The sequence below is a fragment of the Leptosomus discolor genome, chromosome 19 (assembly GCF_034619465.1).
Source record: "Leptosomus discolor isolate bLepDis1 chromosome 19, bLepDis1.hap2, whole genome shotgun sequence".
Lineage (NCBI taxonomy): Eukaryota > Metazoa > Chordata > Aves > Leptosomiformes > Leptosomidae > Leptosomus > Leptosomus discolor.
This window is the reverse complement of record NC_141409.1, coordinates 4,341,378-4,366,759: the sequence shown is the minus strand read 5'-3', so window position 1 is coordinate 4,366,759 and position 25,382 is coordinate 4,341,378. Positions and strand designations below refer to the sequence as shown.

Genomic DNA, 25,382 nt, shown 5'->3' with positions numbered 1-25,382 from the left:
GGCTCTCAGTGTATTAATGACAAACGCGTTTTATCAGCCTCCCTGCAGTGGCCCAGAAGACTAATGGGCTGGGGGAAGGCGAGGGAGTCAGATAGCTTAATTTTCCAAGCTTGATAAGAAACGATGACTTCATTCAGGAAGAAATCATATAATGCAACGGTAAAGGTCTGGCTCAGGTCACTCCCACCTCGCTCGCCTAGGAAATACCTTCTTTCACATCCCTGCAAGAGGAGCTGGAGGATGGGCAAAGATCCTTCTCAGAATTTACTGTGCCCTTGGCCTCGTGCCTTCCAGCCCCATCACATGCGTCCACATGCACAGAGCTGGCAAATTCACACTTGGATCCGTTTTGACTTGTACAAATTCACAAGTTCAGGGGTGACAAGAGGCTGGAGAAGCAAACTGTAGTGACTTTGCAACAAAATTCTTTGCCGTTAGCACAAGACTCCAGCGTTTGTGATGGTAGATCATGCCCCAGCCAGAAACCCCTCGGGGGGCAGGATGCTCTGCTTTCACATTTTCATGTTTCCAGCACGCCAGTTTACAGAGAAAACCTTGAAAACATCACCCTGGAGTAATCAATGGTCCCAAAAGCACAGGGCAAACATGGCAGCTACACCCACAAAGCTGGATACACACCAGTGCTGCCTGTCCCTTGGTCCTGGCTTTGGACAGAAGTTGGCACACAGGGAAGGGAGCTTGAGGGCAAAAGCCAGGGGACACGGGGCCAGACACAAGGCTGCCAGAGACATGCTCCTGCACTGTGCCAAGTACGGCAGGCAGAGAGCCAGGGCCCAAGCCATGTCCAGGCTCCCAGGCATGGTTTGCTGCCTGCCAGGCTCCTCCAGCCGCCCGCCTGGCAGCGATGGGACCAGGGATGCTTCCTGGGAGCTTGTTGGAGACTCGAGGTCCCAACTGCTGGCAAGGAAAGGCAACTCCTGTCTGCTTTTCTCGAGAACATGGGGTCTATTGCAGGAGACTCCCTATTGCACAAGCATCTGGGAAACCTCTTACCTCTGTCCAAACCCATCCTAACTCAGGGGAACTCTTTCTCAGCCATGCCTTCATTCAGCAAGGCCAATTTTCCCCTTTAAAGAATGGTTACAGGTCAGTGCACAGTTTATCTTAGCTAAAATATAGCCACTTCATGCTGCAATGAATCACTTTGGAGATACTGGCACTCCCTGCAAAGAAGCAAGGGTCCCGTGCCGAGGGAGAGGGGACAGACAGACGCTGCTCCCGTGAGCCCAGGCCTGTTACAGCCGCAGGCTGTGGGATCTGGACCTGCCTGAGCTGAGCTTTGCCACTGAGCCTTGCAAATGCCTCCACCAGCTCCTGTTACTCAGCGTATGACTAATGCCCAAACCGAAATTAGTACCAGTGCACTTAATTAAAGGGAAAGTTTCCCACTGCAGACAAGTGAAGTGCACAGCGCTTTGCAGGGATCTATTTCTGCGTCCTTCGCTTTTAGATATTCTGTCGCAAGGGTCAGTGCTCAGGCTCTGACCTGGCGCTAAAATTCATTTGATTGGGAACAATGACCTGGAGGTTGTATCTAGCTACCACACATTGTCTGCCCCGGGGGATCTGCAGAAACAGAACAGGAATGAGAGAGAAAAAGAAGCACAAGAACCTCATGCACCAGCAACAGCACAGCCTGGGGCAGAGCAGGGCAGGATAACAGTCCCAACCTTCCCCTCATGCTCCCTTCAACATAGCTCACAAAAATAAAGAAAAAATTAAAAATGAGTGTTTCCCAGACTAACAAGCTGACATTTCACAGCCAAAAAGCACTCTGATTTTCACCTCAGGCAAAACATGTGCACATTTGTGATTCATTCCACACTCACGGCTGCCAATTTTCCTGCACAAACTATTGAATTGTTGCGGTTTCAACCTTTACTCGACTCCTGAATGCTCCTCCAAGTTCTTTATGCTCAGCGTTTCACAGAGCTACTCACCTCCCACCTCTCCCTCTCCACTGGTATTTTTACACCCGCAGTATCTTTGAGTGCCTGTGAGTCTTCAAGTTTGATGGCAAGCTGCTCGATGCCATGAGCTGCTGCTTTCCCAGGCATCAGGGTCACCTGCAGGGCCAGGGACCCTGGGGCCCCCAAGCAAAAAGATCTCCTCTTCTTATAAAGTCTCATTTCACCAAAGGCTCACGGGTCAGCTTGAGCCCATAATGCTTGAACCACAGCTCAGGAGGCTCCAAGCAACTAAACATAAACCAGGATTTCCTTCATGTGTAGAGAAGCTGCCAAACACCAAACTGTGCTGGAGGCACCACTTTACCACTCCCCAGGGAGGAGCTGACCCTCACGGAGCTCCCTTGGCAGACATTCATCCACCACGGCTCCCCCACATCCCAAGGCTGAGCCCTGCCTCGCCATGGCTGGATCCTGGGCTTCTACAGGCGGCAACCCTGGGTGAGGATGGGCATGGATGATGCTTCACTGGGACTGAAGAAGCCTCCTGCAACTTCATTTATGGATGAGGTCCCAAGGGGGACATGCTCAGCACACAGGCACAGGTCAACCTTTAAAATGGTCAGCCTTTATGCAAAAGCTCGTTGCTGGATGTGGAGATCTCCAGCCTTGTTTTCTCCCCAGGGTTCAAAATCTTCCTCCCCCCGTGAAAAGCATCCTGTCCAAAGGCTGGTTCATGCTCACTCCTGCATCTTCTACTTCTAAGGCTGCATTGGGGCACCCTACCCACTAACAATCACTTCCTAGCTCAAATAAGTTTTCCTTTCTCTCCATTTCTTTACTAACATAGAGGATTTCCCAGGGAGAAAAACAGCTTCTTATACAGAAGAACCCAGAGGAAAATCTCTCTTTTCCACTACCAAAACCGGGTTTTCAAGCTTTATTATTCAGCACAAGTAAAGCTGAGAAAGGCAGAGCTCACACACGCTCACCCATGCACACTGCCTCTGCACAGCCCGTCTCAGATAAGAGTGCAGATTTTGGGAGAGCCCGAGACACAGAGCTGACAAGTCTTGTTTTAACAGCAGGGATGTATCTGCCTTGCAAAAAAATGTGCTCTTCATTCCTCCCGCTGCCTTTGAGCGGGGGAAAACACATTCGTTAGAGATGCACCACTTCTCTGAACAGAGACACTGAGAAAATGCTGGATTTGGGATGTGGGGGAAGTCTTAGGGTCAAACGAAATTGCTGGAAAGAAATAGGTGTTAAACAGAAAACTTCCCCAATATTTGAGTAAAAAAAAAAAAAGGATGAAAATGAGTCATTTTGAATCAGCCTAGAAATGAAGGGTTTCATCTTTATCTGTGGATGAGTTACCTCTTTCTTACTTTCTTTTATTCAGTGCAGGTTAATGTCAATTAACTGAAACACAGACAGCTGTTTTGAAACTGAAAATGAAATTTTGTTTTTAAACCCCCGAGATGTCAGGACATTTCAAAAAAAAAAAAAAAAAAAAAAAAAAAAAGAGCTTTCTTTGCAAAACACAGGAAAACCAACTGATTTAACGGTTCTGAATTTCACTCCCACTTCCCGGTTGGAAATTATTTACCTGGTTAGATCCAGTTTCACAAGCCCTGCTCCATCCACCCCCTTTCTCACCACATGCACTAGGTCACTCTACCAGCAGCTCAGCTTCAGGCTCCACCAAGTCCATCGAGGTTCATAAAGCAGATCCCCACGCCCACCCTCCCTCAACTTCACTGTTCCTTTTCCTGGAAGCAGTCAGCCTGAAGAACATCCCCAAGTCTAGTCTTCCTCTGTGTAGACATATCTTCTGGTTTAGTGCCTCAGTACCACATCTAATAACCTCTGTGGCAAATACTTCCCTACATCTCTATTCCACCTCACTTGCAAATCACCTCTAGTGCAACGTACTCTGGAGCGGTGAAGAGGACCACTCAAATTACCATCTTACGGACAGACACAGGATGGAAGGCACCAGAACTCCTCTAGTCTCTACTATGAGCTTCAGTCATAACGCACCCTGGTATCTCTCCAGCTTCACTGAAGTGAGCAGTGCATTACACTACTGCCCCGACACCTTTGTGTAATGATTAAAAAGAAGAAAAGCTAGACCCATGAGCTAACCTCCCAGACTGTAAAAGAAGGGTTCACTAAACTATAACAATCTATCACATAGCGCTCCAAAAGTGCTAGGAGTCATTTTTTAAGCTGTACACTGTATCCAATATCACAGTGGGAGAAACCCTTCTGGAGGAAGGTTTCAAGGTTTCTCTTTCCAAGACATTAAAACGTTCCCAGCTTGCCACCTGGCCTTGCATCTTCCTGCCAGTGAGTAAGATAGTCACAATGAATTGCAGATCAGGGGGGTTTACATGGTTCCTGGGAGTGACCCTCCCAAAGGGTCTGGGTTTCGCAAGCAGCTGAAGAAATGTCCATCCTCAGCAACATGGAGCTGGCAGCAGTGAAGCTCAAGGTCTCAGCCAATATGGACCGGCCTCTGTGGGAAAACTGGAGCAGGGTGAGGAAGGTAGATAGGGAGGGACAAGGTTTGTTGCTGGAACGGGGCTGGTCAGGGCAGCCTGCTGGCCCCGTCTACACTGGCACATCCATCAAGGCACTGCGTGGAGAAGCTGGCAGGACACCTGCAGGCACCCCCACAGCATCCCTGTGGGACAGGCAAACCCCTACGCCTTTGCACCTCCCGGGCCAGGGAGGGTCCGTGTCAACGGCCAGTGGCCGCAGCTGACTCGGGAAAGGTAACCCCCCCTTTCCTAACCCTAGGCTCCACCACTTTTTCTTCCCAGGTATGCGCAGAGGAAGCCCAGATCTCCCCAGAACACATGTCCAGCACAGGCACAAGCAGCCAAAGCATCAGACAAGAGTGCCTTTGCAGAGAGCATGGTCCCAAGGGAGGAGAGGATTTAAGAAACTGTGATCCCACCGGACATAAAACTCCTACACTTCCAAAAATCCTCTCCACATCTCACTTGTGAGCTCCTTAGACATGGACAACCCCCTGCCACAGCACAGCTCTGCTCCTCTAGGCTCTCCCAGAAATATCGCTAATAAGCAGCAACTCTGCAAAGGTACAAGAAATACTTCTCTGAGGCTGGTGTGCTGCAGACACTGCAGGACGATTGCTCTCACTCTCCACACCTGTATTTCCTAAGGGCAAAGAACATTACTTTCCTGTCTAACTCCCGCAATACCTGCTAGATTTATTCACCGAGCAACGGTGGCAGATTGCTGTGAGCACCACTCTCGCAGGGCTCCTCCAAACTAACTGGGGTGAGTTTGTTTTCAAGTCATCGGATTAAATGTCCTAGAGATCACCGCAGCAGGCTCTCGCGCTGGGCTTGCAGCAGTGCTTCCAAGCTTTGCAGCACACTTCAGTGCTCTGTGAGCAGCAGGGCTACACAAAGAAGTGACTTTCCTTCTTTTCTTCTAGTTTGGAAGTGAAGCAAACAAAAAAAATAATATAAAACATGGAAACAGCTTGAACTGCTATCCCTTTGCCATGAAACCTCCAGCAAAATAAATACTTTAAGGAATCAGCTTAGACCTAAATACTTATTTATATTCATTCACAATAAAATCTGGAAAACACAGAGCCAAATCACAGACCTACAAAGTCAATGGAGCCATTCCCTCCCTGCCACAGCCCAGGGACCAGGACACTGCCTTAAAGTCTGGGACAACCAGGATCAAACACCTCTTCTCCCTAAAATACTGGATTCCTGCATTTCAAGAGCCTGTCCTACCCTCCTGCCATCACTGCCTTAAGGCACAGTGAGACAGCTGCATACAGCTATGACAGAGTGGCGCGATGCAGTCGGTACCTACAAGAGCTGGGCTGTCACTGGAGAAGGGATTGGCCAGTGCTGGGCTCTATGGAAGCGAATCCCTCCTGGAGGAGCATCGAGCAGTTACTTTTCTACAGATAACCGCAGAGGAAGGGCATGGGGAAGGAGACACGACTGCCAGTCCTGGTTGAGGTCTGGGGAGCCCATGTCATGGTGTTCAGCAGCAAGCTCATCAAGCTAAAGAGAAACCCTGGCTGGGGTGTGGGTGTCCTTGAGGAGTTACAGATGAAGCTTTGCTCTGCTCGACTCTGGAAGGAGCTACAAAAGCAACAAATCCAGCGCATCGCTTCAAACGCAACAGTGACCATCACCCGGAGATGTTGGCGATCTCCTGATTGTTGCACCGTGCTTTGAGCAAGCAGTTCTTGTCCTGTCTTTGATACGGCAACTGTGGTGTTACAGGCTTCAAAAAAGACAACTGCTCTCCTACACACTTAACCCACTTTCAGGTTTGAGATACGAAGAAAAACCTGCTCATTTATCCAAGCAGAGCAACATGCATCGCTTTATGCTGTGGAAAACCTTGATGCCTGTTCCCTTTCTTCTTGGCAGTCAACTCTCCTATACAAGGCAGGGGTTTAAAGGAACAGCAATGGGCCAAGACCTCACCGTGCACAACCCCATCAAATAGAGGGGTCTTCTTCAGGCTACTTACTAGCCAGGGCTTGAGCTGCATTAACCCCTGCTCTTTGCAGCAGTGTTTGCACACTGGTATTAAGAAAGAGAGGAAAAAAAGGGAAAAAAAAAAAAAAAAAAAAAAAAGAGGAGCAATTAATAGGAGTGGCTGGTTGCTGGTTGGCTCAAGCCCTCTCCGAGCAGGGAAGAAGGGGCAAGGACAGTCCCACGCTAGTTCTACACATCAGCCAGGCTCTGGCTGTTTTATCAGGCCATTTATCTCCGTTACTTCCAGTCCTCTGTTTCCAATCAGCATCCCCTGCCTGCTTCGCCTGGGCCTGTGGGAATTCCAGGAAAAAAACTGAAAGGAATATAAAAGTGAAAACAAAAAGACATTCAGGGATATTAAAGCAGGGAAAAGGCAACTGTGTGCTCTGAAAAGGAGCAGGGTTCATTTTCTCGCATCTTACTGGGTGCAGAGACCCTGGGGGAGTGCTCGGGGTGGCTCAGCCTGGGGATGGGGCTCCCCACGGCCAGCACCAGCCGAGAGGACACCGCGATGCTGCAGCCAGGTTTGAGCGAAGGAGTTATTCCACTGCTCAGGGAGACGTGTGTGTGCTGCACATGTACTCCACAAGCACGGAGCACGCCTACAAGCCAGAGCACGTCTGCCACCGCACCGTGAGTCACAGTCACACACGGGAGGGAGCCCAGGGGCCTCTCTGTCATTTAAGATTCACCAGTCGGGAGCAAACCTTAATGCAGATTATGAGAGGTTGCTTGAAAATTAGCTCTGCCATCCTTGCACCTCTTTAAAGACACAAATGTGCAGCGAGGACACCCACGCTTCCTATCTCCTTCAGAGAGGAAGGCTGAAAAGGGATCCCTTGGGACAGCACTAGTCCGTACTCTACCGAGCTGCAGCAGAGACGTGTTCACAACATGCTTCTGCAAACTGTTTCTGAAGGGGGAAAATAGACATAGCAAATAAAAAAAAAAACCCCACACAAGTTATTTTAATTAGGATCAGGAATGCATTTCAGGGTGAACGCCCCACCCGTCCCCACTTGCTGTGCGTTAGCTTACGCTGCAGAGCAGTCTTGGACCGCACAAACAGACACCTTTCTGGTGACACTAAGCCAGAAGAAATGCTGTGGAGGACATTTAATGCTCTCCAACATGGAGAGTATACTGTGGACTGAAAACCCAAGACCAGTCCAAGGTAAAAACGACAGAGCCTGTATAGAGTGGGTACAGAAGCCTTGGACCTGCTGCTCTGCAGATCTGCTTTTGGTAGAGCACGCTACTTGCTGATGCAGACAAAGACTTAATACTCCAGCTGCTGGACTCATTAACAGCTCTGAATCTCTCTTCAATTAACCTTCCTGAGCTTCACGGCTATAGAGAAAAGCTTGGAAAACCTAACTGCTAACGGTTCTAGCACAAAAAGTTGAATGCAATGTTCAGAGGTGGGGTTTTTTAATTTATTCTTTTAAAACTTCATCTTTGTTTTTTTTTCTTTTAAGCCAGGAGTTTATTATCCTATCCAGAAAACCATCCAGCCCATCTCCACCCCCAGGAGGAAGCTGTTGTCCATCCACCAGATCCCAGTGGATGAAAGCTCCCATCTCCCCACAACACTACGACCAGGTTGGTCTGGCCAGCCCTGCAGCAGCCCTCGGGCCAGTGTCCGCTCACTCCTGCCCACTCCCAAGACCTCCTCTCTGACAGTAGCAAACACACTCACAGGTAGGCCCCACAGATGCAAGATGTGGGAACTCACATCTGCAGTGAACTAGAGAGAAATGCATCGCCTTCCCGTGCAGAGACATCTCCAGAGAGTGGTTCTGGGTGAGGAACCGCCCTGGGGAGACCCCCCCGGCTCACAGCAATTGCTGGGATCGTGATCCAACCTCTCCCTGCCCAAAGCACTGCCGCTGCCTCACCGCTGCCGTGCTGCAAAGCGCAGGGGTGCCTTGGCTGCCAGCACTGGCCATGGGAAGCAGCTTGAGGACCTCCTGGATCTGTGGATGGGTGAATCATACCCAACACCCTAGAACCACCCATGGAAGGGGGGAAACTTCTTTTCCCCTTCTCCCTGCATTGGCAGAAGAGGACCACATCACGCCCAGGGTACAAGACATCTGGGTATCTTTGTGTTGGTCTGAAGCTCAGACCACACAACTTCATGGCTGCTGGAGGCATCAGGAAGGGATTAACCAGAACTAGCTGGTTCCCTTCTTCAAAATGGCCTCTAAAAAGAGCTCCCATTGAGCTCCCTGGCTGGGAGCCAGGAGTACACAGGAACCAAGAGGAGATCTGGCTCGCTTTTCATAGGCTAGAGTCACTCTGTATCACTCCTTGTCCTGTGACAGTCAAATCCTTGATAACTTCCAATGCAGCCACCAAACCCTTTCACTGGAGGAAATGTTTCCCGAGCAATGGGAAAGGAGGAAGGATGCACAGGCCACCCCCCCTTCTTGGGGATCACTTTCAGAGGCAGGGTGTCCCCACTACCAGCCACCATGCCAGGAGCAGGCACCACTCTGGGGCTTCAGAGCAAACACATCCCTAAAGGGCTGAGCGGGGCAAGGGGGCCTGGAGACAAGCCACAGCCTGTGTAACCTCACTGCAACTCCACCAGCCCCACCAAGCAGCCAGGCAGCACATGCCTGCCAGATGCTTCACATCTTGGGAGGAGGGGAGGAGAGGTTCAGAGGTCAAGGTCGCAAGCGGTGCCTGACTCCATTCTTTGTGAAGGGGCCATGCAGGGGGAGAGGGAGCTGGGAGGAAATACCAGCCTCTGTGTGTAAAAACCATCCAGGGTGGGATTCACGGTCACGTTTGCACATGTTTGGCTCAGGAGAGGCAGGAAGCTGCAAGGCATGTGGGTCCCTCAGCTGAAATGAAGGGTGGGGAGGAGCAAAGCAGCACGACATGCCGGGACAGCCTGGGATGCTCCTTCCTGCATCACTTTAATGTGTCCGAGAGAGCTGCAACCACCCAGTTTAGGATCAGCCTCCAGCTATCGATGTTCCCCCTCTTCCCCCTTCCCTTCTTTGTGGGAACGAAATGCTGCTTTGGGAGTTGCAATTCCCTCATTGACAAGGCTTGGACCTCCCTCCATACCCTGGGACCTCCTGGAGTGTGTCAGCCCTGTCGCCCCTTCCCCTTGCCCGTTCGAGTATCAGTTGGCTCCTTGTACTTGAAAGGAGAAAGCTGCAGCCTCTGACGTAACCCCAGGCACTTCTTTCCAAGGCTCAAGACCAAGTTAAACTAAACCAGACTGCACGTATCAGAAGTAAGAGCCCAGACACAAAAGGAGCAGTTTTGGAAATGCCACTCTTGCCTCCACAGGAAAACGGTCACCCAGCAGCGGTCATCTCCAGGTGGCCCTTTCCATGGCCTGGATCTAGACGGACTTGCTTCGAGCAGGGGCTCCACTCCGTGGTCCGTGGAAGAGAAGTCTCTTCCAATGTGAATTCTGCTATGACAATCTCCCACTCCTGGATGTGGGTGACACACCTCCTCTACACCTCCTGCAGCTGCATGTGAAGTTAAACAGACTTGCTACAGCTCAACATCCATAAAACTTGATTTCTCATCAGCCCAGCTCTTGCAGAGAGCAGCCAGCAACTACCTCGCTAACACCAGTAGTGCTTCTGGGGCACAGTCACAGCCTGCCCACCCAGAACTGTGACTGCCTTATATATTTAAGACAGAAAAATATAAAAGCTAAATCATTAAACCACAAGAACCAAGAATACTACTTCTAAGTGCTGCCTTCTAAAGCAAGCGTGCCTGGGATAAACACTGAGACACAGCATTTTTGCTGCTTTAATTTAATTTTGGGTCACTTTTGCTCAATCAGCATCCATTAAATGGTACAAGACTGGTCACTGAGCATGGGATCTGCTCCTATTACGTATTTTCAAGCCAGAGAAAAAATCCAGTGTGATCTGGTATCCTACAAAGTATATGCCAAAGGAGATCTCCAGCTTAATTCCTACTTTAAGACCAACATCTGTGGCCGAATTTGGAAAAACATCTTTCTCTTTAGTAAAAACATCTCATCTGGATTTCAAGTCCTCACAGCAACTGAAACTCTACCACAACCCAACCTTGAGATAAGCCAGCAGCGAATTAAATAATATATACAATCAACATAGGGGTTGTTACAGCTAACGTGGGAGGTTACAATTAAAACTAGGAGAGCTGTGGAAGAAAATTAACAGCACTTTTACTGCACAAGGTATAGGATTCCCGAAAGTCCACTGATTTGGAGAGGAAAACCACAAGCAAGGAATTATAAAATGAACCCATTAATAAGGATTCAGAAAATTGCCTGCCCTGGGCAGGCGCCTGATCTCCTCCTCAGAAAGACTCACCAAAAGAAGTTTTTGCAGGCTCACCCTGCAAAGGAGGGAAACATCGTGGACCTCCACCATTAAAGCATGGCATGTGGTTTTGCATGACCTGCCCAGTCCGAGCAGAATGGCTTTCGCTTCCCATGAGCCGCAGGCACACGGGGAGACGGGCAACACTTTGGTTCATCCCCAGCAACCCAGGGTAAGCGGCTGTCCCTGGGGGCTGGGAGCAGGTCGGGGTGGGCAGCCAGCCTGGGAACCCCCACTGTTCGTCCAGCCTGAGGGAGCAGGGGAAAGCGCTGACCCCCTTGGCAATGGCAGCATCTGACTGACAGCCATCGAACCCGACTTCAGCCCCAGAGCTGGGGCAAACTCTATGGCCACCAGAAAGCACCTGGCCGTGAACTACGGCTTGGGGGGATTACATACATGCTCACCCTCATGCATTTCCCAATGGGAAGGAGCACTTTTCTCCTCTGTGCCAGCCCCAGGAGCAGGTCTGAGGCAGCTGTGACCTGCTTTGCTTTTGTCCCTGCAATGCATCTATCCCTGCAACGGAGCACAGCACAGGACGGCTGGGGGTAATATCCAGCTGCCTTTTTTTGCTGCCTATGAAGCATGGGAGGGCTCAGCACAGGACCTGCAACCTGGCCCAGGCTGAAGTCTCGCTCAAACACTCCTGTGCGAGGAACTCAGGCCCTTGTCTCCCCCCAGATGAGTACAAAAAACCTTGCAGTTATTGACATGAAACAGGAACAAATTGTGCAATTTTTCATTTAGGTTGTGGTAGGGAGCTCGAGGGTTGGTTGCCTGGGTTTAGTCTGTGGCCACAAGGCAGAAACACGATCTTTATGAAATGAAAACAAACCTCTTCCCGTGCTGCTAGGAGTGAAGGTCCCTACACCAACTGCCCTGCCCTGGAAGAAAGCAAGACCCCGCAATCAGCTGATTGCAGCTACTGAGTTCCTGCAAAATCTCCAATAGCCACATCACAAAGCATCTCTGTGCCGCGGTGCTGGCTGTGTTCAAATCTCTGTTAGAGAACCCGTGGGGAAAACATCAGAGAGGCACTGAGGAGCTGGCTGGATGCGGGCAGCAGTGTCCAAGTGATGTAGGACAGCAAGGCCATCCAGCCAAAAAGCTGTTCTTTAAGTTGCTTGAACTCTATGTACAGTGTGTGCATCCACTGGTTTTCTCTCTTTCTCCCTCTTTCTCTGCAGCTCACTTTAAACTCTGCACCCCGTGTCCTTTAGTCACTGGCCAGGGTAAGGAGGATCATGTGGCACAATGGAGACTAGGTCCTCTGTCTCCTTCTCACCCAAATCTTTCAGTTTTCCACCCTCAAAATTAAAACGTTCGCAGTGCTTCAGTAAGTGGTGGTGGTGGGAAGCACAGGAGTTGTTTAAAATCTTCTCACGCAAAGCTTCCTGCTAGAAAGTGAAATCCAACTTCAAAACCCCTCTGCATCCCTAACGACCTTTTAATAGCTCTCATTACAGAACATCTCACTCAGCCCTGGTGCATCCCTGCCTGCCAAAACAAAGACCAGCATTTCCACAGGCAAAACCCAGCTGTTTAATTAATCCATTCAAGGACTTCAGAAAACTATTAATAATGCAACTCTGTCAACCTAAAGGTTTCACTCCTGCGCGGCAGATGCCTTCATTGGATGGCAACTCATTTAACCTGCCTCTTTAATCCCACTCCCAGTGGAAGCTGTCATTGAAAATGTGGCTTAGAAACAAAGGCTTAGCAGCAGGAAAGAAGAAAAAGTAATAATAAAATTTACCTCTTCCACGCTGAACAGCCATACTTAACCTGTAGCATGTACTCATACTCAACCTTAAGAATACACACACTTAATCATTAGTGAAGAGGCATATAACTGCCCCAAAACACAAGTCTGGGTTCTGTGTGGTGCTGTACACACAGAATATCCCAATAAATTCTCCTCGCCCCCTTTCCTTGCCCTACCACTCCATGATTTTCATGCCTGGGATTACTTCAAATATCTCTTCTGATTTATACCTTTCATGGAGTCACATCACCCTCAGCTCTTGCACTGCCACGTGGCTTTTTTCCCCAGCTGGTGGGATCTGCCCCAGGCAAGCCCATCAGCTCCCGCTTTTCTCCACTGCAATCCAGAACGCTCTGCTGAAACTGCAATGGCATAAACATTGGCACTCACCGGGGAAGGGAGAGAGGGAATGGAGAAGCATAAGACAGAGCGAGCTGTTAAAATAACAGCGCTTCTTCAAAACATCATGTCTAGCAGGTTTTAAAAAGAGAGAGAGAGAGGAAGTGAGGAGCTAATGGGACATAATCTACTGCCTGGTTGCGTTTTGTCTCGCAAAGAGATGTCAGCTCGGAGCCATTACAGGAAGAGTGACAGCATGCATCTGTCTAGCATCACACCCTGCTTTAGATGGGAACCACGGGCAGAGGAGCACAGCAGCCTGTGCGGGGCCATGGCAGAGCGAAAAACCAGGGAGCCCCATCCCTGCTCAGTGCCACGGCCACCTGGTCCCACTGCTTCCCGGTTCAGGCCTGACTTCAAAGGCTACGGACATTTCATTTCCCAGGACTCACCATCACACACGTGGAGCCCCTCCACCAGCGACCTCTTGCATGGGGAGAGCGCTCGGGATCTGCTCGGTCCTTAGCTCGTCCCCAGCCACCTTCTCCCAGGTGCTCCCCAAGTCGAGGCACAGGGCATCTAGCAATCAGACCTTTCCCCATCCCAAAAAAAAAGGCAAGGATACTGAACTAGCTTCTCCCACCAAAACCATCCAGATGAGCTGGTGTGAAAGATCCCAGGCTCTTCTCTGCACTAAACCATCCTCCCCCCAGCCCCCCCATGCTCTCCTGGTTATCACTGTCAGCTCTACACCCTTGGGACTGGCTCCTGCGAAAAGCATCAGCTGCGTCCTCCTCCACGGCTGCCTCCTCCTCCACAGCTGCCTGCAGTGTAGCAGCAGGAGAGATTATCCCTGCATCTGTCATGGATGAGTTTGGGACTGAAGTGCTTTAAGATGTCTCTGCAATATACTACCTTCCCACTTCTACTTTTCCAAGTCCCGATGGAAATGTTTTACGTCTTATCTAAATGTACCAACTTAGAATACATCCATCTTCTGCCAGTAGGGAAGCATATCTCTGCATAATGCTAGTTGTAAGGGTAGTCAGCTTTCAGCAAATAAAAGTTAATTAACTTTCTGCAGGATTATTTTTTTCCTTAAAGAAAATAGCAACTGCTGTTTGAATGATTTTAAAAGACCAAAAATTTAAAAAAAAATAATCGACCTTCATTTGCACTCTGGTGAAAGCAAAAAAAGAAATGGGCTGTTTACCCTGGGCTAAATCTGTTTGACCTGTGCCCAACCCCTATAATTTCCCCACAGCAGGTTTAGCAGGGGATGAACTCTGCACACCTGCCATGTGGAGTCATTAAACACAGCAAGGAACACCAGGCATTGCAGCAGCAGCATGTCCCATCCCCGGTGCTGGGTCCCCACCGCCCAGCAGAGCTCTCCAGTGAACATCAATGCACATTATGGGACTCCTTAGAGCAGGAAAAAAGGGCTACATTCGCACACAAAGATTCACACCACCCTGGGAATGGGCTTACGCCCCATGGGAACGTGCTTCAGCCTCCCCCCATGACTCTACTCTCAGCAGCAGCACCTCCTGCCCCTATTTTTTTGGTGGCAGGAAGGTTACTGTGCCATTGAACGGCAAATGCCCAGCCTCTGGGAAAAGCACCCACGTTAACGCCCCAAAGCGGTGCCAGAAGTGTGAGTTACACCAACTACAGGAGGTTTGGCCCTTCCTTTCCATGAGACGCGTTGCCCCTGCTCATCGCCAGCACCAAATCTGCACATTGGCTCTTTGCTGCCCTGCGAGACTGGCCGGGGAAGTATGGGAAGCACCTCATGCAAGTGGCTGCAGAGATATTTCAAAGCTCACCCTCTGGGGGAGCTGGGACCAGCGAAGGCTCAGCCCTCCCCAGCCTGGCACGAGCTCCTGATGCTCAACAGTGAACGTCAGAAATCCCAGCCTAGGGGAGATGCCAGCATTTCCTCCCTTGCCTTGATGCCCGGTTGTGTTCACACACCGAAATTCCCCTGCCCCATCCGTCTTGTCTAAGAGCAGAGAAAACCTACTGGCAAAAAAAATAAAGGGGTTGTTTTAAAATAGCCAGGCAGTTCACTGAGGCATTTTTGCATAACAGAGAAGTTCTGACATTCTTCCCAAGTGAAACAATTTGAATGAGATCTGTGGAAATGGACCGTCATATTTCATTTGCAGGGAGCTCAGCATTGACCTTCATCGCCTTGTGGGGCTGTATTTGTTCCTGGGATTAATGGACCCACCCTCCTCCCTGTTCCCCCTGCTTGACCAGGATAGAGAGGGAGAAGCAGAGCGGGGCAAGACAGCCCCTAAGGAGGTGATTTGATAACCACCTGGGCTGCACAGGGACTTCCCCAAGGTGGAAGTGGTTTTACTGGCGTTGAACTGGCCTGCAGTGAAATATTCTATTTCTGTTTTCTCAGTGGAAAAGCTACATATTTTTCTAAGGGAAATTTTTGTGTAGAAAAATCTCAGCATCTCAACTGCAGAAAGTGCATTTTTGTGTTGAAAACACACTGGAAAGACATGGAGGGAACTGTTTCCAGCTAGCTCTGATGTTTGGGGCTAGATTCCCTTCCCAACATATCTCTGTTTTCTGCCAAGTTGTTTACTAATCACTCCCATCTTTCAAATAATGAACTAATTTACGAAGAACTTGACTGTCAAAAAATAAAATAATAGAAGAGCAGCGCTGCCCTCGCAGGCCGAGTTGCCCCGGGGGATGCCATACACACTTGGATCAGCACAGCCTTTTTTTCAGATACAGCCCAGGGCAAGCGCCTTTCCAATTTTCAGGGACAGCCCACATCCCAAAGGGCATCGTGCCTCTAGAAAGCCCCAGCTGCCTCCCTCTGCCTGGGGACCTGCAAAGCCGCACGGTCTGCATAGAATCATAGAACAGTTTCGGTTGCAAGAGACCTTCAAGATCACCGAGTCCAACCTTTGTCCCAGCTCTACCAACACCACTAAACCATGTCCCTAAGTACAACATCTACCCGACTCTTAAACACCTCCGGGGATGGTCACTCCACCCCCTCCCTGGGCAGGCTGTTCCAATGCCTGACAGCCCTTTCAGTGAAGAAATTCTTCCTAATATCCAGTCTGAACCTCCCCTGGTGCAGCTCAAGGCCATTAACTAACACCTTCCCTTTCTTAAAAAACAAAAAAAAAAAAAAAAAAGAGAAGGAGGCAGAGCTTGGTAAGCCTAAAAAGAAAACCATATGTGTCTGGAAAGGGGCAATCACTTTTTGCTTCTCATCGCAGATCCTGAGAGGGACCTGGAGGAGAAGCATCCAAGGATGGACCTGCTCTGGGAAGGATGATGTGATGTTAACGGTATTTGTGCTAACACCAGTGTTAAGCTTCTGAGAAAGTCTTGTGCAAATTAACTGCTTGGTGAAGTAATTAACGCGCTCGGTTATTCCATAAAATTACAGCAGCTCAAGCGAGTTGGTGTGCATCACTTGCTGAATGCTGCCACCATAGATGGAGCTTTCCCTGAGCCCCAGTTCTGGGACTCATGGGAATAGGCAAAAACTTCCCTTCTGCCCTAAAACCAGGATTTATGAACCTGCTTCCTGTGGAAACAGGCACAGAAGTGTGTGTCTGTGTCTCGATACTCAGGAAATAAATATTAGGTCCCTCGACAAACTCTTCAAATGTTTGGACTGGCAACACTGACAGAAAGATTTGACGACCTGTGAGCACCAAAAAGGACACTTGTGTGAAGAGCAATTCTGGCGTAGCCGTTACCGCTCACACGATGCCCATGGCAGTTCGGAACCAGCCAGAACAACTACTCCACCACAGTGCTCTGCACAGCTTGGCTGAACGGCCTCGGAAACCCTCCCAAAACGCTGAGCAGACCAGCCCTGGCTGGAACCTCCTTAATTAACCACCCCATTACCCTCTCCTCCCGGGAACGGACCCCATGGACAGGCAGCTCCCTGTTTGCCCTCCCCAACAAAAACTCCTGCAGGAAGAATTCCCCATTGCAGCTCCCATGAGCTTCAGGGGAGGAATTGAGACAAATTTGAGGGCTTGCAAGAGGGCGGTGGCATCCAGCCCTGGCCACCAAGCAGCAGGTGGGAGGGGAGGCAGAAAATAGAGAGGGGCTTTGAAGATGATCAGAGGGCTGGAGAACCTGGCCTGGAAGAAGAAACTAAAGGGGTTAGGTCTATCCTCCCTGTAGAAAGCACAAGGAGACCTCATCACTGCATTCCAGTACTTAAAGGGCAGCTACAAAGAGGACGGAGGCTCTCTCTTCACAAGGAGTCACGTGGAGAAGACAAGAGGCAACAGGTAGAAGTTGCACCAGGACAGGTTTCACCTTGATACAAGAAAGAATTTTTTTGCAGCAAGAACAATCAGTCACTGGAACAAACCCTCCAGGGATGTGGTAGAGCCCCCATTGCTGGAGATTTTCAAGACGCAATTGCACAGGGTGCTAGACAATCTCATCTGGGCTCCGTTACCCACAAAAGGTTGGACCAGATGATCTTTTGAGGTCCCTTCCAACCTGGGTTGCTCTACCATTCTGTGATTTGACGGGCAGGGGAGGATCAGGCTGCTGAGCACCCTGGGTGGCGATGCACTGCAGCCACCTCAGGATGAGCAGCACTGGCTGCGCTGCATCTGCATCCTGGGGAAACACCCGCAGGGGGCATCGGGGCTGCTGGAAGTGAGCAGGGAAGGGGAAGTGCTGGAGGCAGCTTTGCTCCCAGAGAGCCATCATGTCACCTTGGGTCTCCTTGCCCACTCCCAGAAATGCTGGCACCCCAGGCAGGGAGGAGAGGGAAAATAAATCAGGGAAAAGAAATCCACACTATCACAGCAAATCCTGGCGCTTCTTCCTGCAGAGCCGCTGGGACCTGTCTATGAAACCACTGCAGCAAATCCGATGAACCAAAGAGACTCACGGCCGCAGGACGAGGGGCTGCTGTGTCACTCCATCCCGCTGCACGCCCCCCATCTACCCAGCCAGCACCAACGCCCGTGCGCCGGGGCACCCTCGTCCCCAGCAGCACTGGGATCAGCGTGACGTGACCTGAGGTGGCCTTCAACCCTGCAGGAATTACACTGCGGGGAGGGATGGGAGAGGTAGGCAAAGTTCCACGTGGGTAATTAGTGCTGCACTAATTGCCATCATTGTGGGACAGAGACGCACTGTCAAGGTTGATGTGCACTAAACAGAAGCTGATTTTTGTCACTGTGTTGCTCTCTTGAGTTCTTGGAGTGGGAAAGGCAGGGGAGGAGGGTGCTTAAAGTCTTAGAGAGGTTTTCTTCCCTAATTGATGACCACGAGAGAGCAAAGCTTTTCAGACTGCCCTGTCACAGGGGCTGCAGGTTGAATTAAGCCTTTGCACAATGAAGGAACAACGGGACAAGGAATCCCTTTGCCATCAGCTGGCAACAGCTGGCAATCAGGAAGCACTTCCCTCTGCCAACACCATCATCTGCCCCTGGCGAAGCGGAGCCCGTGGCAGCACCAGGTCTCACCACGCTGCGACACCCCGTGGTGCAGCTGGCAGAGCCAAGGATGCTCAGCCTCTTGCTGAGCTCTCCCACGCTCGCTGTGTGACGTGAAGGAAGGGGACAGACCCAGCCTTGCCAGCCTGGTTTGTTTAAAAATAGGGAGCGAAGTACAAAAAAAAAAAAATTTAAAAAAAACCTTGCTATGCGATGGTGGGTTGGGGTGAACAGCAATCCCCTCTCTTCTTAGCTGAAGGAAATGAGGTTTCTGCGCTCACGTCTGTCCCCCAAACACTGCTGGGGTTGTCAGGCAGGAGCGAGGAGAGACCCTTTCCCCACCTGCCTGGGCAAGAGCTGCAACACCAGCACTGACCCTCCCAGACGCCAGAGCATCCCCGCAGAGGGCTTCTTCCTTGCCCCCTGTGGAGCCAAGCCCCGAGCCTGCACCCGGCTGGGGCCACCAGGACCGAGCCCCCAGCACACGCAAGTCCCCATGGGTCACCTGATGCCCACACCTCTCCAAAGGGGCTCCTGAGTGCTCCTTCCCAAACAAGTCTCACACAAAACCAAACCCCAGAGGAATGAACGATCCCATACGCCGCGGTGATCAGGGGCGCGGGCTCCTCTCCTCGGAGGCTGAGCCATAACCGTTCACAGCTACCGACGGTGGTACCGCAGCCAGCAGCCCTTGCCCACACAGGCTTAACACCAGCCCCACGGCCCCGCAATGGCTGCAAGGCTTGTGAGAGCGAAGATTACCGTTACGTGTATATATAGCACATACTGAACCTACACAAAGAGCTCTGGCTTCCTCAGCCGGGGGTGGAACGACGTTACGTCAGCCCCCGCAGCGCAGCCAGGACCTCAACCAGGAGCAGATGGCAGCTCCCCCTGCAAGAAATTAGGAGACTTTTGGAAGCTTGCCCTGAAGCAAGGGGTGGGGACAGCCACCCCAAGCTTCTTCTCCCACCAAACCCTGTGCCTGCCCCTCGGACCCCTCCACCTTGCTGGAGGCAAACCTAAAACTAGCCCAGCTTAACTGGGGCTTGAGCACTGGGAGTTGGAGCTGCTCGCTGGCACCAGGCTTTGCCTGGCACAGCAGTGCGGCTTCTGTCAATATTTCGACAAGGGCAGGCACCAGTTTAGGCGTAACAGTGCACGGTCCAGTTCAAACTGTTTATTTTTTCCGCGGGCACGACGCACGCATCATCTGGCTCAACTCCCTGGTGAGTTTATGTGACTGTAAACCTGCAGCGTGCAGGCTATCCATTACACTTCTCCTCTAGAAAAATCTTCCCCTATGGAACAGCACTTATTCACTCCTGAAACCCTTTCCCAGCACACTAGAATTTAAATGTAATGATTTCCACCTATTACATGCAAAAAATAGAGGTGCAAGCAGCACTAGCATCCCTGGCCACAGGGCAGGCAGGAGCACCTCGGTGAACGGTGGCACGTGCGGGGACGTGGGCTGCCGAGTGCTGGAGCTGGCCCGGGGCAGGATCCAGAGCTGCTGGCGCAGAGAGAGTGGGCACTTAAAAAAATCGTCAGGGAGAGAGAGTTTTTAGGAAATGAGCATCCACATGGCCCATTGCTCATGGAAAGGTTTAAGATTTTTTATAACTTAGTCTAATCTGGAAGGCTTTCTCGTGGGGATGGTGCCAAACTTCAAGTCTGCCCTCCAGCTCGCAGGAACACAAATTCACGCTGAAGACAAGGATCCTGAGAACTGCTGGACAGTTTTGGCTGAAGTTTTTCAAATAATTCAGCATGAGATGGACATATAGCAGAAAGGCTTCTCAATCCAAACAGCTCCAGCTCGGTGAAGTTCACCACCACAGCAAAAAGCATCATCATGGCAGCTCTCTGGATACCGCAGCCCCAGGAGCGGGACCAGCTCTGTGCATGCACCCCCCTGCAGTGTCCCTGCACCTCAGTGTCCCCATCCCTTACGGCTTTGCCATAAGCATCGTGTCTCTCTTGTCACCGTGGGAAGAAAGCGGTGGCAGGTGGGATGTCAGCATTCGGTGGGGGTGGTGTGAAAACCTCCAGCACACACCACATCCCAAAATACAGTGTCATGTCCTAGGTCAGTGCCTTCTCCTCCAGACACATCTGAGGAAATTGGGGCCACATCCAGGCTGGTGTCCCCAAACCAACCAGGCACCTGACTGCACTGGGTTTGGTGCAAGTGGGGATACAACCGAGCAACCAGAAGTTACCAAGTGACGGCGTTGGTACCAGGCGCATTTGTCCAAGGGAAAGCAGCAAGGGCTCCTGCCTCTGCCCACCTCCTCCCAATAGCTGGACAAAGGAACAGGAGGATTTCATGGTGGAAAAGGGCTCTTTCACCCAGCAGGTAATGGCCGGCAGCTGATGCTCAGCAAACTCGGACTTCGGATGAGGGGGGTGTTTTTCAGCTGCGAGGGCAACTGCTCACTGCAGCCCACCCAGGAACAGACCAGCTTCGCCATCGCTCCAAGTCTTCACGCCACGACAGGACATCTTTCACATCATGTAGGAAAATGGATGTGCTCCTTCAGGACCAGCACAGAAATCACCCCACCAAATTCTCCAGGTTTTGATTCTCAGGGGAGCGGAGCAGACCAGACCAACCCTCCGGCTGCCCATCGTGCCCCCCCGGGAAGCAGCACAGCCCTGCAGTAGCCCCGCATCCATCCCTCCAGCCCCCTTGAATGGACTCAAAGCACAACAAAGCCGGGCTGGCTCTCCTCTCCATTCTCTAGTGCCGAAAACCTCAGCTAAGAGGGGTGCACGAAGGACTTCTGAGATGAAAGCCGCATTGTAAAAGTACCCTGGCGGGCTCTGGCTGGGGGCTCTCGTAACTCCTGCAAGCCCTGAAGTTCTAATCGTTCATTCTCTGCCTTCACAGGGGAAAGCAGCCACAGGGGAAGGCTGCACAGATGCTCTCTGTGATGGGGACAGAGGCAGTGACCCCTGTATTTATGCCACTTTAAATGCACAATTTAGGGTCTTGGCGGGGGGGGGGGGGGGGGGGGGGCTAGAGAATATTACCATGTAATTGCCTAATTGAGGATGCCATAGTAATGTGCATGCACTGCAGGGTCAAATGGAGATGACAGGAAGAGTCCAAACCTGGTATTTCTGGATTTTTAAGCAATTGGACTTTAAACTAGTTAAGATTACCATTGGTCTGTAAGCTTTACATACACACACATGAATGTGGCCTCTATCGTATAAAACATATGCTACCATACATACACAAACAGTCCTAACCCATCGCAATTTACGTATGATTTTGCATATTTTCATTCAGTTAGATGTTGAGTTTACGAAAGCCACATACACACTGTAATTACAAGCACACAATAGCATAAGACACCAGATCCGAGGAGCCTTGCTGCACAATGCTGTATTTGACATTTTGGAGTACCAGACCTCCAGGAGGATAATTTCCTGAAAGACTACTTTCACCAACCCTCGAGCAAGAAATACCATCTGCAGGAGCCGAGCGTTGCATTTTCAGATGCATCCCTTAATTAAGCAGATTTTAATTGGGCGACTCTAAGCTTTAATTAATGGCAAATTGTTCGTGCGCATTCATTTTTGGGTCACGTTCCCAGACGGGATTTTTCTGGGTTGGTTTGGGGAGTTTTGTGTTTTGCGGGGCCGGGTCGCAATCCCCCGGGAGCCTTGGAGCCGCTGGACTCCCACTACACCAAGGAGGTTTCCCACTTTCCCCTCCTTAACCAGAGCATCCCCCGAGCGGTGGGGTGAGCCCAGCAAAGCCCCGGAGACACCCATGTTGTGCCCACTGGTGCTGGCACATCTGGGCACCGAGGACACGGAGGGGAGGATGCTCAGAGGCAGCCGGGGCTCGTGCAACCCCCCAGCACCCCAAATTCAGAGAAACGCTGCCAGTGCCACCTATCCCCCACCATCACAGACCCACAGCACCGCGAGGGGTCTCACTCAGGAATTGTTACAGCTCAAATAATGAAAAATAGATGCAAGTTCAATAATTCAGCCTTGGAAAGGAGGCACTTGGGGCTTTGCCCGCCCCGCACAATGTACCACCCATGCCATTTCCAGCCCGGCTTGCTGCTCTGGGTAGTGTGTGGATTAGGGCTCAAGGGACAGATTTGATTCAGTGCAAACGCTGTTTGCTTAAAGGGCATGGGTGTGCTCCGAGGGAGCAGTGCTCATGGAGGACAAGACACCAGGGATCCCCACTCCCAGCATGCTGGACTCAATTCCTACCCGTTCCTGACATCCTTGGCCCTCCTGAGAGCATCGACAAGCATCCTTCTGGTAACAGCTACAAACACAACACATGGCGACAGCCAAGGTTCCCTCCCAGGTGGATTCACCTCCTGCTTTTACAACCCAAAGCCTCAGCTGGGGCTTATGAACTTCGAAACTGACGTTTCCCAAGTGTGAGCCATGCAAACCACTCTTCCAACCCGAAACAAGGCAGGAGATGGTGCCACCCTGTGACAGCGATACTGCAGAAACACCAACCGCTTGCCACTCCGACCCAAGCAGAGAACCGGGAGGCATCAACAAATCACCTAATCCTGACTGAGCTGCAGTGAGGAAAGAAGCTAGAGATCCCAGTTTCCTAATGGACCCATCTAAGAAATAGATTCTAATTTCCTTCCAACCCCAAGGTGCCACAAGTGCCACACACCATGCCCTCTGCTCTGCCACTGCACGGAACAGAGGGCACCTGCAACCTCAACAGGGTCCCACCGGCTTTAAACACCAACTCCCGGCTCAAGTCATTAGCTGCTCTCCGCTGGCACTCGCTCCCCGCTCCAGCTATTCCCCACTTGACTGAGGCTCAGTGTGCAAAGCACCCGGCCAGCCGTGGGGGTGCCACGGCTCACTGCTCCAGCTTGCAAAGCCAAGCGCGGCTGCAAGGTTAGGAAGGCCAGCCAAGCTCTGCAGCCAGCTGCCCTCACTCCCCTTCCCTCTCCTTGAGGATATTTATCGCAGCTGTGCTACACAGGCCTTCCTGGAGCAGAACTGCACCATCAGCAGGGACTGGCTGAAGAACAAGAGCCTCAACCCCAAGAACTGTCTTGTTTTATGCCAAAGCCTGAGAAACCCACACGCTTGGAGGACCGTGCCCCATCCACTGGCAGGACCTACAATAAACCCTGAAAACCTGCCTGAGCTCCTGACCTTTACCAGCCTGGGCAGCAGTGATCAAAGGGTAAAGCCACACACCTGGATGATGCTCAGTCAAATCCTCCTCAGGGCTGCCCCATGACCCAAAGGAAATAACATACAACGAGCATGAAGCTTCCCAGTGCTGCTGCCGTCAGCTGGCACTTCCAGCTCTTCCCGTCCCTGCTGTGCCCAGGGAAACACTGGCTGCAGACACGCTGCTTTGCCCTCTCCCTTCCTCCCCGCACAGCCCGATATCCTCACCAGAGTTATCACCTCCCAGGTTCCTCAGTTCAACCCCAGTGCCCTGCATCTTATCCCTACTTGAATTTTGCTCCACGTCCAGCCCCTGGAATGCAATTCACAGCTCAGTTTCCCAGGCTGTGAACTGCATCACTCCAGCCTAGTTTCCGAGCCAAGGTTCAAGTGGAGCGAAGATCTACTGAGATACATCAGTGGTTTCCCTCTCAGAAACACATTCCCACCGATGTGGTTGTACTGAGGCCATACTCAAACACGCATGTTTTGGGGCAGAGGTTTGTGCAGTGAACAGGAGCACGGCGTCACCCGCTCTGACTGGGACCCGTATGTGTTAGCACAATGAAATGCAGCGACAACGAGTGCCTTAGAAACAGTCAGCGCTTCCTTCGAAATAATCATCCTTTTTATAGTCACTTTATTAAAGTATTTGTCCCCGCACAGCCCATCACTTCCCAGTGAGAAGTCCCAGCCCCATGCACCAAACTTTGGAAGTGGCTTGCTTGGAGTTTCCATGAGGCAAACCAGTCCTGTGCCCCCTTTTATAGGGTGAGGGGCCTGGACCCCGCTGTGCCCATCCCAGGTGGGAGCCGGCCAGGGGCTCCTGCAGCCGGGTGGCACAGGACTCAGCGTTCCCAAAAGTTTCACGACGAGTTGCAGGACAGTGACTCGGTGCCCAGCCGCGGAGGGGGAAGACGAGGGACAGGCAGTCACGCTGCAGTGCCCCAGACACCAGACTAGCTTCAGCTGTGGCCCACACAAGCCCATTATGGCACATTAGACATCAGAGAAGCCAGGCGCAAACCCCGGCAAGTCCGGCTGCTCTGCTCCCGCGGGGAGAGGGACACCGTGCCCTGCTCCGGGGTGGCCCTGCCACCGACCCCCCCCCCTCAAGAGAGCTTTTCCCTGCCAGCCCCACCACCACCGCCCGCCCGCTCCCAGCAGCACAGGGGACGCCACCCTCCCCTCGAAGCAAGCGTGGCCGGGATGTCGGGGCACCAGGGGGTTCCACACCCCCCCCCCCCCCCCAACCCCGGCAACTGCCGCCGCAGCCCCGCAGAACCCCCGCAGCTCCCGGGGGCCGGACCCGCCGCTCCGGCGGGCACCCGGCCGTGCCCGGGGCTGCAGCCCTGGGCTAACAGTGCATCCTAGCGGGGACCGCCGCGCCGAGCATCCCGCCCCGGGATGCCCCAGCCGACCGCCTGCCGCCCCCCACCCCCCCCATCTCCCCGGGGTCTCCCCCCGCCTCGCCCCCCGCCCCGGTGTGCTCCTACCTGCGTGCAGCCCGGAGCCCGGCTCGGGGGGCTCCAGCCCCGCCGGGCACAGCGGGAGGGCGCAGAGCAGCGCCAGCGCCAGCGCCCCGCCGCGCATCGTGCGCCCGGCCCCGGCCCCGCCGCATCCCGGCCCGGCCCCGCCGCCGCCGCCGGGGCAGGCACGGCCCCACCGCCCCCGCCCCCGCCCCGCTCCGCCCCGGCCCGCCCGGCGCGGCGGGGACCCCCGCACCCTGCGCGGGGGGGGATGGGGTGGGGTAGGGGGCACCCCCTTCCCTCCGCCCGCTCCCGCACAGGCAC

General features: G+C 52.1%; 1 protein-coding gene across 1 annotated transcript in view; it reads right to left on the bottom strand.

The window, feature by feature from the left end:
• Positions 1-25,182, bottom strand: part of COL27A1 (collagen type XXVII alpha 1 chain) — a 96,135-nt gene extending 70,953 nt beyond the window's left edge. The window contains exon 1 of the mRNA XM_086475562.1: positions 25,086-25,182. Coding sequence (XP_086331688.1) covers positions 25,086-25,182 — 97 coding nt within the window. The remainder of the gene's footprint in view (positions 1-25,085) is intronic.
• Between the last annotated feature and the right edge of the window lie 200 nt (positions 25,183-25,382).